This window comes from Scyliorhinus torazame, unplaced genomic scaffold (genome assembly GCF_047496885.1).
Source record: "Scyliorhinus torazame isolate Kashiwa2021f unplaced genomic scaffold, sScyTor2.1 scaffold_141, whole genome shotgun sequence".
NCBI lineage: Eukaryota > Metazoa > Chordata > Chondrichthyes > Carcharhiniformes > Scyliorhinidae > Scyliorhinus > Scyliorhinus torazame.
Genome location: NW_027307868.1, coordinates 225,143 through 244,615, shown reverse-complemented (window position 1 = coordinate 244,615; position 19,473 = coordinate 225,143). Strand labels below are relative to the sequence as shown.

Below are 19,473 nucleotides of genomic sequence, written 5' to 3'. Positions count from 1 at the left end.
AGGGTCAGCCGGCTGACAGGCAGATTGCCCGACTGTCCTAGGGGCGAGAGAGATTGGTTCAGTAGGGACTGAATCAGCCCTGTTTCTCCAACCGAACCCTGAGTCTGCAAAGGGAAACACTTGGCCTGCCTCTGCTCATGTTTCATTCAGCAAGCAGGCAGGCAGGCAAGCAGCAGATTCTGTCCTGTCCTTATTTCTGGCTTTGCTTTCACATTGCTGCTTTCCCTCTCCATTTCTGACATGTTGGGAATGGCCATTCGTCTGTCGCCTGAGGGAGGCTTTCCACAAGAATGAGTCAAAAAGCAGCAAGAAATCACCAGTTAAACACCACTTCATTTCTGCCTCCATTTGGAGAGAAGATTCCTGGCTGGGCCACAAAAACAAAGCTCACTGCAAAGTTTCACTTCAGATTGGACATCTTGTATTGTTCACACACACACACACAGGCTTTTCACTCCAATCCTCGGATTGGAATTTCTCATCAAACAGTTGGCATGCGATGAAAACGGTCAGTTTTTAATAACCCAGCGTCCTGACTGCCTCACGTCCTGGCACCCTCACCTGGCAAGTTTGAAACTTCAATTTCTGCTGACTTCCAGTCGTCGCAAAGTGCTGCTGCCAATTCAAGTCAAAGTGTACAACTCGGAATGGAAATGGCCTCCAATTCAGGCTCCTGCCCACTTGGCAGCATTCGCCATTTGGGCAGACAGGCAGGCAGATGAAGCAAAAGTGTGTGTGTGTGTGGGGGGGGGGGGGCAGGCGCTGCTTCCAGTGCTGCCAGCAGGTATCTTCAAGCTCATTCCAGCCACGCTTTCACTCTCCACTCGTCTCCTGTCGTTACTGACGGTCCCTCCGTCTCCCGGGGTGGGGGTCGGGCAGCGCTTCAGGCCGCCCGCCGGCTGTTTGCGTGCACCCGACCCCGACCCCCGCGCAGCTTGCGGTAGGCGGCCACCCCCAGCCAGCCGCAGGCGGCCACGGCCGCCCCCAGCGAGCCGCAGACGGCCGCCGCCACCACGGACCCCGCAGTCGACGCGGCGGGCGGTGGGCTCGATCCGCTCGATGACCTGAGGGGGGGGGGGGGGGAGAGAGGTGACAGAGAAGAGGCACGTTAGCAGGTCAAAACAGGCAACGTCATCAGTGGCTCAATACACGTTCCAGGTGTCCAAAGAGGGTCAAACCTCAGCTCGCCTTCACACTCGCTCTGTGTCTGACCCCGTGCTGTACCTGTCCTGGGAGTGTTTGATGGGGACAGTGCGGAGGGAGCTTTACTCTGTGTCTAACCCCGTGCTGTACCTGTCCTGGGAGTGTTTGATGGGGACAGTGCGGACGGAGCTTTACTCTGTATCTAACACCGTGCTGTACCTGTCCCGGCAGTGTTTGATGGGGACAGTGCGGACGGAGCTTTACTCTGTATCTAACCCCGTGCTGTACCTGTCCTGGGAGTGTTTGATGGGGACAGTGTCGAGGGAGCTTTACTCTGTATCTAACCCCGTGCTGTACCTGTCCCGGCAGTGTTTGATGGGGACAGTGCGGACGGAGCTTTACTCTGTATCTAACACCGTGCTGTACCTGTCCCGGCAGTGTTTGATGGGGACAGTGCGGACGGAGCTTTACTCTGTATCTAACCCCGTGCTGTACCTGTCCTGGGAGTGTTTGATGGGGACAGTGTCGAGGGAGCTTTACTCTGTATCTAACACCGTGCTGTACCTGTCCCGGCAGTGTTTGATGGGGACAGTGCGGACGGAGCTTTACTCTGTATCTAACCCCGTGCTGTACCTGTCGTGGGAGTGTTTGATGGGGACAGTGCGGACGGAGCTTTACTCTGTATCTAACCCCGTGCTGTACCTGTCCCGGCAGTGTTTGATGGGGACAGTGCGGACGGAGCTTTACTCTGTACCTGATGCTGACGGTCGTACAGGTTTTGCCAGCAATCTTCAGTTGTACATTCCCCGCTCTGATCATCTTTTCCAGACGCTGTAGAAGTGACGGGACGGAATGTTGGGAACACCCGGCATATTCCCAGAGTTCGAGGCACAGTTCCAAGCTGCTGCACGTGTGTGGGTTCCGTATGTGGCACCTGAGGAGAGGGACAGGCAGAATCTTTCACCGCTCAGCTCCTCCTGATGTGCCACCCAGTGCTCTCTGCCCTTGTCACGGTCCCGACCCTCCGCCCTGTCGCCTGGTTTACCTGTGAATCGCGGTCACGTTGGCCAGGCCGTCGGCCGCCCCTTCTGCCTCCCGTTCCTCCATCTCCGCGCACTCGGCGCTCTCCCGCACACGGATGCCCACCTGGATCCGGCCTCCAGGCTGGCCGCCCTGGCCGCCCCCTCCCGCAGGAGGAGGAGGAGGGGCGGCGGCGGAGGAGGAGGAGGAGGCCGGGCCCGTCCCGGGGGCTCTCGGCGTCCGGGCCTCGGGGAGCGGCGGCCGGCCGTCGTCACGGCGGCAGAGGCGCCCGCCCGGGCAAGCGAGGACGCCTCGGAATCCCGGCACCTGGAACCCAGAAAGAGGGGGTGGGGAAACGGGGGGGGGGGGGGGGTGAAGTAACCAGTTAAGTCGTGCATTAAGAGGCATCGCAATCAGTGGTCTGGTCAGAACCAGGAGCAGGAGTAGGCCACCTGGCCCCTCCATTCAAGGACATCTTTTGTGGACTCGGCTCCACTTTCCAGCCCAAACACCACAACCCTTAATCCTCCCCAAAAAGACGATCCGTCTTGATCTTAAAAACATTTCACCCAGGAGTCCCACAGATTCACAACCCTTTGGGCGAGCGGGTTCCTCCTAAACTCGCTCAGTCCTAAATCTACTTCCCCTCGTTTTGAGGCTATGCCCCCCCCCCCCCCCCAGCGGAAACAACCCTTGGTCCCCCAACTCCAAACCATCCATGTAAATCGTCAACGGGTGGCGGGGCCCAACACGGATCCCCCCCCCCCCCCGAGGGACGCCGCTGGCTGCTGATTGCCACGAGCAGAGAAACGCCCATCAATCCCCCACTCTTTGCTTTCTACTCGTCAACCAACCCTCCATCCGCGCTGCTCCTTTCCCCCTCGGTGCCGGGCGCCTTTACCTCAGGCCAAGTGCCGGGGATCGGCGCCGACGTGTCAAGGGTCGGCCCCCCCCACCCCGGGCCTACCTGAACGCTCTCGCCCGCCCTGCACGGCAGCCATGGCGAACCTTGAACTTGGACCTGAAACTCCTTCTCCGCCCCCGCCAAGCGATGGAGGTAGCAGCGTCCGCCCATTGGCTCCGAGGCGTCCGACGTCTGATTCTGAGGGAGGGAGGCGAGGTCAGCGCTTCAGTACCGTCACCCCCCCCCCCCCCCCCCCCACACAGCGAGGCCCTTTTCCTGTCTCGGTGCCCCCCCCCACCCTTGCCCAGACTCACCGCCCTGGTCAGGTTGGCCAAGAAGCATCGGCTCCGCCGCCCGTAGATCTCCCCGCTCCGGCTGGCGCCGCCGGCCCTCCTCCCCTCCTCCTCCTCCTCCTCCTCCTCCTCCCTCCAACATTCGCTCTGCCGGACGGAAAGACGGGAATCAGAACCCCAGGCCAGGCAGACAGCTGGAGGTGACCCCCCCCCCCACCCCCGGAGAAGGGTGGGCGAGTCAATTTGCAGGCGACACTCGAGTGTCGGTGGAGTGAATCTCGTGTTACAAGTCACACACAGGGAAGCTGCAGAGCTGGGCTGGGAGGTGGCAAGTGGGAGTCTCAAGGGTGAGCTGATTCATTTTGGAAGGGATAACAGGAAGACAGAGTCACTGGGCTCATCAGCTAAGATTGCGGGCGGTGCGGGTGAGCAGAGAGATCTACCGGTGTCCTCCTCGGTGTACGTGGATCCCTGAAAGTCGGCACCCAGGTTGAGAGGGTCGTGGAGAAGGCGTGACGGCGTGTTGGCTCTTTTGTTGGCACAGGGATTGAGGTCACCTTGCAGCTGTGCAACACTCTGGTGCCGGGGGGGGGGGGCCGCATTTGGAGGACTGCGGGCAATTCTGGCCGCCGCATTCTAGCAAGGACGTGTGTGTGTGTGGCAGCATTGGAAAGGCTGCAGAGGAGATTGACCGCAAGGTTGCCTGGTACGCAGGCAAGATCTCATGAGGAAAGGCTGAGGGACTTGAGGCTGTTTCCCGTTGGAGAGAAGAAGAAGGTTAAGAGGTGACTTAATTGAGGCATACAAGATGATCAGAGGATTGGACAGGGTGGACAGTGAGAGCCTTTTTCCTTGGATGGTGATGTCTAGCACGAGGGGACATAGCTTTAAATTGAGGGCAGATAGATATCGGACAGATGTCAGAGGTAGGTTCTTTCATCATAGGGCATGGAATGCCCTGCATGCAACAATAGTGGACTCGCCAACACTAAGGCTATTCAAATGGTCATTGGAGAGACTGGTTGCGGGGGACAGGACAGCCAGTGATGTGTGCCTCTCTCCGACTAGACGCTTTGAGGAATGAATGAGTTCAGCTTGGTTTACCGGACGAGGGGGGTCTCCCGATCTTGACCTGCCAAACCAGACACACGCTCACCCCATTGACCAGTGGTTTATAAACTCTGCATCCATCCAGAAACTCATCCGATGCACAGTGTCCTTTGTTCAGGTACAAATAGTGACATCCCATTCCGCTGTCGGGGAGAGACGGAGAGAGTCAGCTCAAGAGGGAACAACCAACACTCCCAATGGACCCAAACCCCCTCCCGTTCACTCCCACTCTACACAATCGCAATGGACTCAAACCCCTTCCCGTTCACTCCCACTGTACACAATCCCAATGGACCCAAACCCCTTCCTGTTCACTCCCACTGTACACAATCCCAATGGACCCAAACCCCTTCCCGTTCACTCCCACTGTACACAATCCCAATGGACCCAAACCCCTTCCCGTTCACTCCCACTGTACACAATCCCAATGTACCCAAACCCCTTCCCATTCACTCCCACTCTACACAATCCCAATGGACCCAAACCCCTTCCTGTTCACTCCCACTGTACACAATCCCAATGGACCCAAACCCCTTCCCATTCACTCCCACTCTACACAATCCCAATGGACCCAAACCCCTTCCCGTTCACTCCCACTGTACACAATCCCAATGGACCCAAACCCCTTCCCGTTCACACCCACTGTGCACAATCCCAATGGACCCAAACCCCTTCCCGTTCACTCCCACTGTACACAATCCCAATGGACCCAAACCCCTTCCCGTTCACTCCCACTGTACACAATCCCAATGGACCCAAACCCCTTCCCGTTCACTCCCATTCTACACAATCCCAATGGACTCAAACCCCTTCCCGTTCACTCCCACTGTCCACAATCCCAATGGACCCAAACCCCTTCCCGTTCACTCCCACTGTACACAATCCCAATGGACCCAAACCCCCTTCCCGTTCACTCCCACTGTACACAATCCCAATGGACCCAAACCCCCTTCCCGTTCACTCCCACTGTACACAATCCCAATGGACCCAAACCCCTTCCCGTTCACTCCCACTCTACACAATCCCAATGTACCCAAACCCCTTCCCGTTCACTCCCACTGTGCACAATCCCATTGGACCCAAACCCCTTCCCGTTCACTCCCACTGTACACAATCCCAATGGACCCAAACCCCTTCCCGTTCACTCCCATTCTACACAATCACAATGGACTCAAACCCCTTCCCGTTCACTCCCACTGTCCACAATCCCAATGGACCCAAACCCCTTCCCGTTCACTCCCACTGTACACAATCCCAATGGACCCAAACCCCCTTCCCGTTCACTCCCACTGTACACAATCCCAATGGACCCAAACCCCCTTCCCGTTCACTCCCACTGTACACAATCCCAATGGACCCAAACCCCTTCCCGTTCACTCCCACTCGACACAATCCCAATGGACCCAAACCCCTTCCCGTTCACTCCCACTGTACACAATCCCAATGGACTCAAACCCCTTCCCGTTCACTCCCACTCTACACAATCCCAATGGACCAAACCCCTTCCTGTTCACTCTCACTGTACACAATCCCAATGGACTCAAACCCCTTCCCGTTCACTCCCACTCTATACAATCCCAATGGACTCAAACACCTTCCCGTTCACTCCCACTGTACACAATCCCAATGGACCCAAACCCCTTCCCGTTCACTCCCACTGTACACAATCCCAATGGACCCAAACCCCTTCCTGTTCACTCTCACTGTACACAATCCCAATGGACCCAAACCCCTTCCCGTTCACTCCCATTGGACACAATCCCAATGGACCCAAACCCCTTCCCGTTCACTCCCACTGTACACAATCCCAATGGACCCAAACCCCTTCCCGTTCACTCCCACTGTACACAATCCCAATGGACCCAAACCCCTTCCCGTTCACTCCCACTCTACACAATCCCAATGGACCCAAACCCCTTCCCGTTCACTCCCACTGTACACAATCCCAATGGACCCAAATCCCTTCTCGTTCACTCCCACTGTACACAATCCCAATGGACCCAAACCCTTTCCCGTTCACTGCCACTGTACACAATCCCAATGGACTCAAACCCCTTCCCGTTCACACCCACTGTGCACATTCCCAATGGACCCAAACCCCTTCCCGTTCACTCCCACTCTACACAATCCCAATGGACCCAAACCCCTTCCCGTTCACTCCCACTCTACACAATCCCAATGGACTCAAACCCCTTCCCGTTCACTCCCATTCTACACAATCCCAATGGACTCAAACCCCTTCCCGTTCACTCCCACTGTACACAATTCCAATGGACCCAAACCCCTTCTCGTTCACTCCCACTGTACACAATTCCAATGGAACCAAACCCCTTCCCGTTCACTCCCACTGTACACAATCCCAATGGACCCAAACCCTTTCCCGTTCACTGCCACTCTACACAATTCCAATGGACCCAAACCCCTTCCCGTTCACTCCCACTGTACACAATTCCAATGGACCCAAACCCCTTCTCGTTCACTCCCACTGTACACAATTCCAATGGAACCAAACCCCTTCCCGTTCACTCCCACTGTACACAATCCCAATGGACCCAAACCCCTTCCCGTTCACTCCCACTGTACACAATCCCAATGGACCCAAACCCCTTCCCGTTCACTCCCTCTGTACACAATCCCAATGGACCCAAACCCCTTCCCGTTCACTCCCACTCTACACAATCCCAATGGACCCAAACCCCTTCACGTTCACTCCCACTCTACACAATCCCAATGGACCCAAACCCCTTCCCGTTCACTCCCACTCTACACAATTCCAATGGACCCAAACCCCTTCCCGTTCACTCCCACTGTACACAATCCCAATGGACCCAAACCCCTTCCCGTTCACTCCCACTGTACACAATCCCAATGGACCCAAACCCCTTTCCGTTCACTCTCACTGTACACAATCCCAATGGACCCAAACCCCTTCCCGTTCACTCCCACTGTACACAATCCCAATGGACCCAAACCCCTTCCCATTCACTCCCACTGTACACAATCCCAATGGACCCAAACCCCTTCCCATTCACTCCCACTCTACACAATCCCAATGGACCCAAACACCTTCCCGTTCACTCCCACTCTACACAATTCCAATGGACCCAAACCCCTTCCTGTTCACTCCCACTGTGCACAATCCCAATGGACCCAAACCCCTTCCCGTTCACTCCCACTGTACACAATCCCAATGGACCCAAACCCCTTCCCGTTCACTCCCACTCTACACAATCCCAATGGACCCAAACCCTTTCCCGTTCACTCCCACTGTGCACAATCCCAATGGACCCAAACCCCTTCCCGTTCACTCCCACTCTACACAATCCCAATGGACCCAAACCCCTTCCTGTTCACTCCCACTGTACACAATCCCAATGGACCCAAACTCCTTCCCGTTCACTCCCACTGTACACAATCCCAATGGACCCAAACCCCTTCCCGTTCACTCCCACTCTACACAATCCCAATGGACCCAAACCGCTTCCCGTTCACTCCCACTCTACACAATCCCAATGGACCCAAACCCCTTCCCGTTCACTCCCACTGTACACAATCCCAATGGACCCAAACCCCTTCCCGTTCACTCCCACTGTGCACAATCCCAATGGACCCACACCCCTTCCCGTTCACTCCCACTCTACACAATCCCAATGGACCCAAACCCCTTCCCGTTCACTCCCACTGTACACAATCCCAATGGACCCAAACTCCTTCCCGTTCACTCCCACTGTACACAATCCCAATGGACCCAAACCCCTTCCCGTTCACTCCCACTGTACAAAATTCCAATGGACCCAAACCCCTTCCTGTTCACTCCCACTGTACACAATCCCAATGGACCCAAACCGCTCCCCGTTCACTCCCACTGTACACAATTCCAATGGACCCAAACCCCTTTCCATTCACTCCCACTGTGCACAATCCCAATGGACCCAAACCCCTTCCGGTTCACACCCACTCTACACAATCCCAATGGACCCAAATTCCTTCCCGTTCACTCCCACTGTACACAATCCCAATGGACCCAAACCCCTTCCCGTTCACTCCCACTGTACACAATCCCAATGGACCCAAACCCCTTCCCGTTCACTCCCACTGTGCACAATCCCAATGGACCCAAACCCCTTCCCGTTCACTCCCACTGTACACAATCCCAATGGACCCAAACCCCTTCCCGTTCACTCCCACTGTACACAATCCCAATGGACCCAAACCCCTTCCCGTTCACTCCCACTCTACACAATCCCAATGGACCCAAACCCCTTCCCGTTCACTCCCACTGTACACAATTCCAATGGACCCAAACCCCTTCCTGTTCACTCCCACTGTACACAATCCAAATGGACCCAAACCCCTTCCCGTTCACTCCCACTCTACACAATCCCAATGGACCCAAACCCCTTCACGTTCACTCCCACTCTACACAATCCCAATGGACCCAAACCCCTTCCCGTTCACTCCCACTCTACACAATTCCAATGGACCCAAACCCCTTCCCGTTCACTCCCACTGTACACAATCCCAATGGACCCAAACCCCTTCCCGTTCACTCCCACTGTACACAATCCCAATGGACCCAAACCCCTTTCCGTTCACTCTCACTGTACACAATCCCAATGGACCCAAACCCCTTCCCGTTCACTCCCACTCTACACAATCCCAATGGACCCAAACCCCTTCCCGTTCACTCCCACTGTACACAATTCCAATGGACCCAAACCCCTTCCTGTTCACTCCCACTGTACACAATCCCAATGGACCCAAACCCCTTCCCGTTCACTCCCACTGTACACAATTCCAATGGACCCAATCCCCTTCCCGTTCACTCCCACTGTGCACAATCCCAATGGACCCAAACCCCTTCCCATTCACTCCCACTGTACACAATCCCAATGGACCCAAACCCCTTCCCGTACACTCCCACTGTACTCAATCCTATTGGACCCAAACCCCTTCCCGTTCACTCCCATTGTGCACAATCCCAATGGACCCAAACTCCTTCCCGTTCACTCCCACTGTACACAATCCCAATGGACCCAAACCCCTTCCCATTCACTCCCACTGTACACAATCCCAATGGACCCAAACCCCTTCCCGTTCACTCCCACTGTACACAATCCCAATGGACACAAACCCCTTCCCGTTCACTCCCACTGTACACAATCCCATTGGACCCAAACCCCTTCCCGTTCACTCTCACTGTACACAATCCCAATGGACCCAAACCCCTTCCCGTTCACTCCCACTCTTCTCTAATGGGTTACCTTCCTGTGCAGAAATACTCGGAGGAATTATCGTGACAGCTGCTGGTCAGCCCGAAGGTGTCTCCTTGTCCTGTGGGAAGGAACGGAATTCGATAGTAACAAGGTGGACAATGTTAACAGGGCCACGCAGAGAGGGACGAGTCAGCACTTGCTCAGATATCCCTGAGATACACAGTCCACCTGAGAGTCTGATCCAATTCCCCAAGGCGCACACAGCCTGGTGAAGGCTGTCTCACTCCATCTCTCTCTCTCTCTCTAACCCAGGGATGACTGGACAGTGATCAGGAGCAGGAACCCTGGCTGATTTCCCCTCTCTCTCTAACCCAGGGCTCACTGGACAGGGATCAGGAGCAGGAACCCTGGCTGATTTCCCCTCTCTCTCTAACCCAGGGATCACTGGACAGTGATCAGGAGCAGGAACCCTGGCTGATTTCCCCTCTCTCTCTAACCCAGGGATCACTGGACAGTGATCAGGAGCAGGAACCCTGGCTGATTTCCCCTCTCTCTCTCTAACCCAGGAATCACTGGACAGTGATCAGGAGCAGGGGCCCTGGCTGATTTCTCCTCTTTCTCTTCCTCTCTTTCCCTTTCTCTCTCTCTCCCTGTCTCTCTCTCTCCCTGTCTCTCTTTCTCCCTGTGTCTCTCTCTCTCTCTCTCTATCCCTGTCTCTCTCTCTCTATCCCTGTCTCTCTCTATCCCTGTCTCTCTCTCTCTCTATCCCTGTCTCTCTGTCTCGCTCTCTGTCTCGGTCTCTGATCGCAGGCGCACACTCACTCACCTTGCCCCCATACCAATGGCTGGGTGGTGTCGTATGTCACTTGGTACCAGCCTGTATCGGACATGGCTGCCAGTGTTATGGGGTCGATGAAGGTGTGTTCCGGCGCTCCCATTGCTGCTGTCATTATTGATCCCTGCAGAAACCGCGATTCCCAGTGGGAAGAAGGGAATCCAGGCTGTACCTGAAACAGACACCGATGAGTTAGTTCATCTTCATTTGAAATATTTTGGATCATGGGGCCTCGAAGCGGAAAGCAGCATTCACAATAATAATCTTTATGTCACAAGCAGGCTTACATTAACACTGCAATGAAGTTACTGTGAAAAGCCCCTAGTCGCCACATTCCGGCGTCTGTTCGGGTACGAGGTGTATTAGCGAGAGGCAGCATGGTTTTGTGAAGGGGAGGTCGTGTCTCACTAACTTGATAGAGTTTTTCGAGGAGGTCACAAAGATGATTGATGCAGGTAGGGCAGTGGATGTTGTCTATATGGACTTCAGTCAGGCCTTTGACAAGGTCCCTCATGGTAGACTGGTACAAAAGGTGAAGTCACACGGGATCAGGGGTGAACTGGCAAGATGGATACAGAACTGGCTAGGCCATAGAAGGCAGAGGGTAGCAATGGAAGGATGCTTTTCTAATTGGAGGGCAGTGACCAGTGGTGTTCCACAGGGATCAGTGCTGGGACCTTTGCTCTTTGTAGTATAGATAAACAATTTGGAGGAAAATGTAACTGGTCTGATTAGTAAGTTTGCAGACGACACAAAGGTTGGTGGAATTGCGGATAGCGGTGAAGACTGTCAGAGGATACAGCAGGATTTAGATCGTTTGGAGACTTGGGCGGAGAGATGGCAGATGGGGTTTAATCCGGACAAATGTGAGGTAATACATTTTGGAAGGTCTAATGCAGGTAGAGAATATACAGTGAATGGTAGAACCCTCAAGAGTATTGAAAGTCAAAGAGACCTAGGAGTACAGGTCCACAGGTCACTGAAAGGGGTAACACAGGTAGAGAAGGTAGTCAAGAAGGCATACGGCATGCTTGCCTTCATTGGCCGGGGCATTGAGTATAAGAATTGGCAAGTCATGTTGCAGCTGTATAGAATCTTAGTTAGGCCACACTTGGAATATAGTGTTCAATTCTGGTCGCCACACTACCTTTAGAGAGGGTGCAGAAGAGATTTACCAGGATGTTGCCTGGTATGGAGGGCATTAGCTATGAGGAGCGGTTGAATAAACTCGGTTTGTTCTCACTGGAACGACGGAGGTTGAGGGGCGACCTGATAGAGGTCTACAACATGATGAGGGGCATAGACAGAGTGGATAGTCAGAGGCTTTTCCCCGGGGTAGAGGGGTCAATTACTAGGGGGCATAGGTTTAAGGTTCGAGGGGCAAGGTTTAGAGGAGATGTACGAGGCAAGTTTTTTACACAGAGGGTAGTGGGTGCCTGGAACTCGCTGCCGGAGGAGGTGGTGGAAGCAGGGACGATAGGGACATTTAAGGGGCATCTTGACAAATATATGAATAGGATGGGAATAGAGGGATACGGACCCAGGAAGTGTAGAAGATTGTAGTTTAGTCGGGCAGCATGGTCGGCACGGGCTTGGAGGGCCGAAGGGCCTGTTCCTGTGCTGCACTTTTCTTTGTTCTTTGTACACAGAGGGAGAATTCAGAATGTCCAAATGACCTAACAGCACGTCTTTCGGGACTTGTGGGAGGAAACTGGTAGGAAACCCACGCAGACACTGGGAGAACGTGCAGACTCCACACAGACAGTGACCCGAACCTGGGACCTTCTGACATTCATCACAAGCGAGTGAGAGAAACCGGGGCCGGGTCTTGCGGACACTCACCCCGTTCTCCAACGGTCCCCCGAGCTCGGGTGAGCTGGAATTGAAGTGTTGCTGCATCTTCTGGATCACGGTGCGAGTGTAGATCCTCACCGATCCCTGATCGTCCGTGTTAGTTACCGAGGACCTGGAGGAGCAGTTCATTCCGACTGAAAGCAGGACATGTTCGTTAGCAGTGACCAGCAAACAGTAATCAGGAAATTGGGAGCAGGGAATCTGGAGCCTGCAACCTAGGCCTCGTGCCTGCATCCCAGGACTCGTGCCTGTGCCCGAGCCCTCAGGCCTGCATCCAAGGCTTCATGCCTGCATCCTAGGCCTCAGGCCTGCATCCTAGGCCTCAGGCCTGCGCCTTGGGCCTGGCGCCTGCGCCTTGGGCCTGGGACCTGCGCCTTGGGCCTGGGGCCTACGCCTTGGACCTGGGGCCTGCGCCTTGGGCCTGGGGCTTGCGCCTTGGGCCTGGGGCTTGCGCCTTGGGCCTGGGGCCTGCGCCTTGGGCCTGGGGCCTGCGCCTTGGGCCTGGGGCCTGCGCCTTGGGCCTGGGGCCTGCGTCTTGGGCCTGGGGCCTGCGCCTTGGGCCTGGCGCCTGCGTCTTGGGCCTGGCGCCTGCGTCTTGGGCCTGGGGCTTGCGCCTTGGGCCTGGGGCCTGCGCCTTGGGCCTGGGGCCTGCGCCTTGGGCCTGGGGCCTGCGCCTTGGGCCTGGGGCCTGCGTCTTGGGCCTGGGGCCTGCGCCTTGGGCCTGGCGCCTGCGTCTTGGGCCTGGCGCCTGCGTCTTGGGCCTGGCGCCTGCGCCTTGGACCTGGCGCCTGCGTCTTGGGCCTGGCGCCTGCGTCTTGGGCCTGGCGCCTGCGCCTTGGGCCTGGGGCCTGCTCCCTAGGCCTGGTGCCTGTGCCTTAGGCATCGTGCCTGCCCACTTGGCCTTGTGCATACACCCCAGGCTTCAAGCCTGCACCATATGCCACAGGCCTGCATCCCATGCCTCGGGCCTGTGCCCCAGGCCTCCTTGAGCCAAAGACCTGCATTGGGCCTGCACCCTTAGGCCTGGACCCTAACCTCTCCAACCTGCGCTACAGGAACCAAGCACTCGGGATTGATATAATCGAGGATGAAGCAGTCAGGAGAGAGTGGGGGGGGGTACGTACTGGAGGGAGCAGAGGCACAATCCAGCCAGGTGTTGTACAGATCCTTGGAAAACCCCAACACGTGAAGCAGCTCATGGACTGTCGTCTGCAACAGAAAACGGGGGAAAGGTCAGAGTGCGTGACCTGAGAACAACGAGACACACATCAGGGCCCCCTTTAAGATCAGCACCCTCAACACAGTCCGAGCCTTTCTATATAACACATACCATAAAATATAGGAGCAGACGTAGGCCACATTAGGTGTCCCTTATCCCCCCTGCTCTTCGCGCTGGCGATTGAACCCCTGGCTATGGCACTGAGGGAGTCGAGGAACTGGAGGGGGCTGGTGCGGGGTGGGGAGGAGCATAGGGTGTCAACATGGGGCAGAGTGAGCTGTTCATGGTTCACTCAGGGGACCAGGAGAGGGGGATTGGCGAGCTCCCACTAAAAAGGGCGGAGAGGAGCTTCAGGTATTTGGGGGTCCAGGTGGCCAGGGGCTGGGGGGCCCTGCATAGGCTTAATTTCACAAGGCTGGTGGAGCAAGTGGAGGAGGAGTTCAAGAGGTGGGACGCGTTGCCGCTGTCCCTGGCGGGTAGGGTGCAGTCAGTCAAAATGACGGTGCTCCCAAGGTTTTTGTTCCTGTTCCAGCGCCTCCCCGTGTTTATCCCGAAGGCCTTCTTTGGGCGGGTCAACAGGAGCATAACGGGGTTTGTGTGGGCGCGAGGGACTCCGAGGGTGAGAAGGGTGTTCCTGGAGCGGAATGGAGATAGGGGGAGGGGGGGGCTGGCGCTGCCCAACCTCTGTGGGCATTACTGGGCCGCCAATGTGGCGATGGTGCGTAAGTGGGAGTGGAGAAGATCTCGGATACTTACCAGCTGATGCAGGAGGAGGAGGAGGCCTCGATGGTGGAGGTGAAAGGTAAGTGGGAGGAGGAGTTGGGAGAGGAAATTGATGAGGGGATGTGGGCGGATGCCCAGAGAGAGAGAGAGAGCGGGAGACAGAGAGAGAGACCGGGAGACAGAGAGAGAGAGAGAGCGGGAGACAGAGAGAGATGGACAGAGAGCGGGAGACAGAGAGAAACAGAGAGAGACCGAGAGAGATGGGCAGAGAGCGGGAGACAGAGCCAAGAGAGAGACGTACAGAGAGCGGGAGACAGAGAGAGATGGACTGAGAGCGGGAGACAGAGAGAGATGGACTGAGAGCGGGAGACAGAGAGAGACAGAGAGACGGACAGAGAGCGGGAGACAGAGAGAGACGGACAGAGAGCGGGAGACAGAGAGAGAGACGGACAGAGAGCGCGAGAGAGAGAGACAGAGAGAGACGGACAGAGAGCAGGAGACCGAGAGACAGAGAGAGAGACGGGCAAAGAGCGGGAGACAGAGAGAGACGGGTAGAGAGCGGGAGACAGAGAGAGACGGACAGGGAGCGGGAGACAGAGAGAGACGGACAGAGAGCGAGAGACAGAGAGAGATGGACAGAGAGTGGGAGACAGAGGGAGACGGACAGAGAGTGGGAGACAGAGAGAGCGGGAGACAGAGAGAGACAGAGAGAGACGGACAGAGAGCGGGAGACAGAGAGAGACGGACAGAGAGCGGGAGACGGAGAGAGATGGACAGAGAGCGGGAGACAGAGAGACGGAGAGAGAGCGGGAGACAGAGAGAGACGGACAGAGAGCGGGAGACAGAGAGAGATGGACTGAGAGCGGGAGACAGAGAGAGACGGGCAGAGAGCGGGAGACAGAGAGAGACGGGCAGAGAGCGGGAGACAGAGAGAGACGGACAGAGAGCGGGAGACAGAGAGAGAGACGGACAGAGAGCGCGAGACAGAGAGACAGAGAGAGACGGACAGAGAGCAGGAGACCGAGAGACAGAGAGAGAGACGGGCAAAGAGCGGGAGACAGAGAGAGACGGGTAGAGAGCAGGAGACAGAGAGAGACGGACAGGGAGCGGGAGACAGAGAGAGACGGACAGAGAGCGGGAGACCGAGAGAGACGGACAGAGAGCGCGAGACAGAGAGAGATGGACAGAGAGTGGGAGACAGAGAGACAGAGAGAGACGGACAGAGAGCGGGAGACAGAGAGAGACGGACAGAGAGCGGGAGACAGAGAGACAGAGAGAGAGACGGACAGAGAGCGGGAGACAGAGAGAGACGGACAGAGAGCGGGAGACAGAGAGAGACGGACAGAGAGCGGGAGACAGAGAGACGGAGAGAGAGCGGGAGACAGAGAGAGACGGACAGAGAGCGGGAGACAGAGAGACAGAGAGAGAGACGGACAGAGAGTGGGAGACAGAGAGAGACGGGCAGAGAGCGGGAGACAGAGAGAGACGGACAGAGAGCGGGAGACAGAGAGACGGAGAGAGAGCGGGAGACAGAGAGAGACGGACAGAGAGCGGGAGACAGAGAGACGGAAAGAGAGCGGGAGACAGAGAGACGGAGAGAGAGCGGGATACAGAGAGAGACGGACAGAGAGTGGGAGACAGAGAGAGACAGAGAGAGATGGGCAGAGAGCGGGAGACAGAGAGCCAGAGAGAGACGGACAGAGAGCGGGAGACAGAGAGAGACGGACAGAGAGCGGGAGACAGAGAGAGAGACGGACAGAGAGCGCGAGACAGAGAGAGACGGACAGAGAGCAGGAGACAGAGAGAGACGGACAGAGAGCGCGAGACAGAGAGACAGAGAGAGACGGACAGAGAGCGGGAGATAGAGAGACGGAGAGAGAGCGGGAGACAGAGAGAGACGGACAGAGAGCGGGAGACAGAGAGACGGAGAGAGAGCGGGAGACAGAGAGACGGAGAGAGAGCGGGAGACAGAGAGAGACGGACAGAGAGTGGGAGACAGAGAGACAGAGAGAGACGGACAGAGAGTGGGAGACAGAGAGAGACAGAGAGAGATGGGCACAGAGCGGGAGACAGAGAGCCAGAGAGAGACGGACAGAGAGCGGGAGACAGAGAGAGACGGACAGAGAGCGGGAGACAGAGAGAGAGACGGACAGAGAGCGCGAGACAGAGAGACAGAGAGAGACGGACAGAGAGCAGGAGACAGAGAGAGACGGACAGAGAGCGAGAGACCGAGAGACAGAGAGAGAAACGGGCAGAGAGTGGGAGACAGAGAGAGACAGAGCGAGACAGAGAGAGACGGGTAGAGAGCGGGAGACAGAGAGAGACGGACAGGGAGCGGAGAACAGAGAGAGAGACGGACAGAGAGCGGGAGACAGAGAGACAGAGAGAGACGGACAGAGAGTGAGAGACAGAGAGAGATGGACAGAGAGACAGAGAGAGATGGGTAGAGAGCTGGAGACAGAGAGAGACAGAGAGAGACAGACAGAGAGCGGGAGACAGAGAGAGACGGACAGAGAGCGGGAGACAGAGAGACGGAGAGAGAGCGGGAGACAGAGAGACGGAGAGAGAGCGGGAGACAGAGAGAGACGGACAGAGAGTGGGAGACAGAGAGACAGAGAGAGACGGACAGAGAGTGGGAGACAGAGAGAGACAGAGAGAGATGGGCACAGAGCGGGAGACAGAGAGCCAGAGAGAGACGGACAGAGAGCGGGAGACAGAGAGAGACGGACAGAGAGCGGGAGACAGAGAGAGAGACGGACAGAGAGCGCGAGACAGAGAGACAGAGAGAGACGGACAGAGAGCGAGAGACCGAGAGACAGAGAGAGAAACGGGCAGAGAGTGGGAGTCAGAGAGAGACAGAGAGAGACGGGTAGAGAGCGGGAGACAGAGAGAGACGGACAGGGAGCGGAGAACAGAGAGAGAGACGGACAGAGAGCGGGAGACAGAGAGACAGAGAGAGACGGACAGAGAGTGAGAGACAGAGAGAGATGGACAGAGAGACAGAGAGAGATGGGTAGAGAGCTGGAGACAGAGAGAGACAGAGAGAGACAGACAGAGAGCGGGAGACAGAGAGAGACGGGCAGAAAGTGGGAGACAGAGAGAGACAGAGAGAGAAAGACAGAGAGCGGGAGACAGAGAGAGACGGACAGAGAGCGGGAGACAGAGAGAGACGGGCAGAGAGCGGGGGACAGAGAGACGGAGAGAGAGCGGGAGACAGAGAGACAGAGAGAGAGCAGGAGACAGAGAGAGACGGACAGAGAGTGGGAGACAGAGAGAGACAGAGAGAGATGGGCAGAGAGCGGGAGACAGAGAGCCAGAGAGAGACAGACAGAGAGAGGGAGACAGAGAGAGACGGACAGAGAGCGGGAGACAGAGAGAGAGACGGACAGAGAGCGCGAGACAGAGAGAGACGGACAGAGAGCAGGAGACAGAGAGAGACGGACAGAGATCGGGAGACAGGGAGAGACAGAGAGAGACGGACAGAGAGCGGGAGACAGAGAGAGACAGAGAGAGACGGGCAGAGAGCGGGAGACAGAGAGAGACGGACAGAGAGCGGGAGACAGAGAGACGGAGAGAGATCGGGAGACAGAGAGACGGAGAGAGAGCGGGAGACAGAGAGAGACGGACAGAGAGTGGAGACAGAGAGAGACAGAGAGAGATGGGCAGAGAGCGGGAGACAGAGCGAAGAGAGAGACGGACAGAGAGCGGGAGACAGAGAGAGACGGACAGAGAGCGGGAGACAGAGAGACAGAGAGAGAGACGGACAGAGAGCGGGAGACAGAGAGACAGAGAGAGACGGATAGGGAGTGGGAGACAGAGAGACAGAGAGAGACGGGCAGAGAGCGGGAGACAGAGAGAGACAGACAGAGAGCGGGAGACAGAGAGACAGAGAGAGACGGATAGGGAGTGGGAGACAGAGAGAGACGGACAGCGAGCCGGAGACCGAGAGACGGACAGAGAGCGGGAGACAGAGAGACAGAGAGACGGGCAGAGAGCGGGAGAGAGAGAGACGGGCAGAGAGTGGGAGACAGAGAGAAACGGATAGACAGAGATGGACAGAGAGCGGGAGACAGAGAGACAGAGAGACGGGCAGAGAGCGGGAGACAGAGAGAGACAGACAGAGAGAGATGGACAGAGAGCGTGAGACAGAGAGACAGAGAGAGACGGACAGAGAGCGGGAGACGGAGAGAGACGGACAGAGAGCGGGAGACAGAGAGAGACGGACAGAGAGAGATGGACAGAGAGCGGGAGACAGAGAGAGACGGACAGAGAGCGGGAGACGGAGAGAGACGGACAGAGAGCGGGAGACAGAGAGAGACAGAGAGAGACGGACAGAGAGAGGGAGACAGAGAGACAGAGAGAGACGGACAGAGAGCGGGAGACAGAGAGACAGAGAGAGACGGACAGAGAGCGGGAGACAGAGAGAGACGGACAGAGAGCGGGAGACAGAGAGAGACGGACAGAGAGCGGGAGACAGAGAGAGACGGACAGAGAGCGGGACACAGAGAGACAGAGAGAGACGGACAGAGAGCGGGAGACGGAGAGACAGAGAGAGACGGACAGAGAACGGGAGACAGAGAGACAGAGAGAGACGGACAGAGAGCGGGAGACCGAGAGACAGAGAGAGACGGGCAGAGAGTGGGAGACAGAGACAGACGGGTAGAGAGCGGGAGACAGAGAGAAACGGACAGGGAGCGAGAGACAGAGAGAGATGGACAGAGAGTGGGAGACAGAGAGAGACGGGTAGAGAGCGGTAGACAGAGAGAGACACAGAGACGGACAGAGAGCGGGAGACAGAGAGACAGAGAGAGACGGACAGAGAGTGAGAGACAGAGAGAGATGGACAGAGAGACAGAGAGAGATGGGTAGAGAGCTGGAGACAGAGAGAGACAGACAGAGAGCGGGAGACAGAGAGAGACGGGCAGAAAGTGGGAGACAGAGAGAGACAGAGAGAGAAAGACAGAGAGCAGGAGACAGAGAGAGACGGGCAGAGAGCGGGGGACAGAGAGACGGAGAGAGACGGACAGAGAGACAGAGAGAGAGCGGGAGACAGAGAGACAGAGAGAGAGCGGGAGACAGAGAGAGACGGACAGAGAGTGGGAGACAGAGAGAGACAGAGAGAGATGGGCAGAGAGCGGGAGACAGAGCGAGACGGA

At 56.6% G+C, this 19,473-nt stretch overlaps 1 protein-coding gene across 1 annotated transcript in view; it reads right to left on the bottom strand.

Annotated features, from left to right (window-relative positions):
* Window positions 1–743: 743 nt before the first annotated feature.
* Window positions 744–19,473, bottom strand: part of LOC140405590 (ciliated left-right organizer metallopeptidase-like) — a 115,045-nt gene continuing 96,315 nt past the window's right edge. Inside the window, exons 4-13 of the mRNA XM_072494147.1 lie at window positions 13,500–13,584; window positions 12,364–12,509; window positions 10,513–10,693; window positions 9,735–9,804; window positions 4,517–4,613; window positions 3,382–3,507; window positions 3,131–3,265; window positions 2,189–2,490; window positions 1,898–2,077; window positions 744–1,064 (exon numbers count right to left, since the gene is read on the bottom strand). Of these exons, the coding sequence (XP_072350248.1) occupies window positions 884–1,064; window positions 1,898–2,077; window positions 2,189–2,490; window positions 3,131–3,265; window positions 3,382–3,507; window positions 4,517–4,613; window positions 9,735–9,804; window positions 10,513–10,693; window positions 12,364–12,509; window positions 13,500–13,584 (1,503 nt within the window). The 3' untranslated portion in view covers window positions 744–883. The remainder of the gene's footprint in view (window positions 1,065–1,897; window positions 2,078–2,188; window positions 2,491–3,130; window positions 3,266–3,381; window positions 3,508–4,516; window positions 4,614–9,734; window positions 9,805–10,512; window positions 10,694–12,363; window positions 12,510–13,499; window positions 13,585–19,473) is intronic.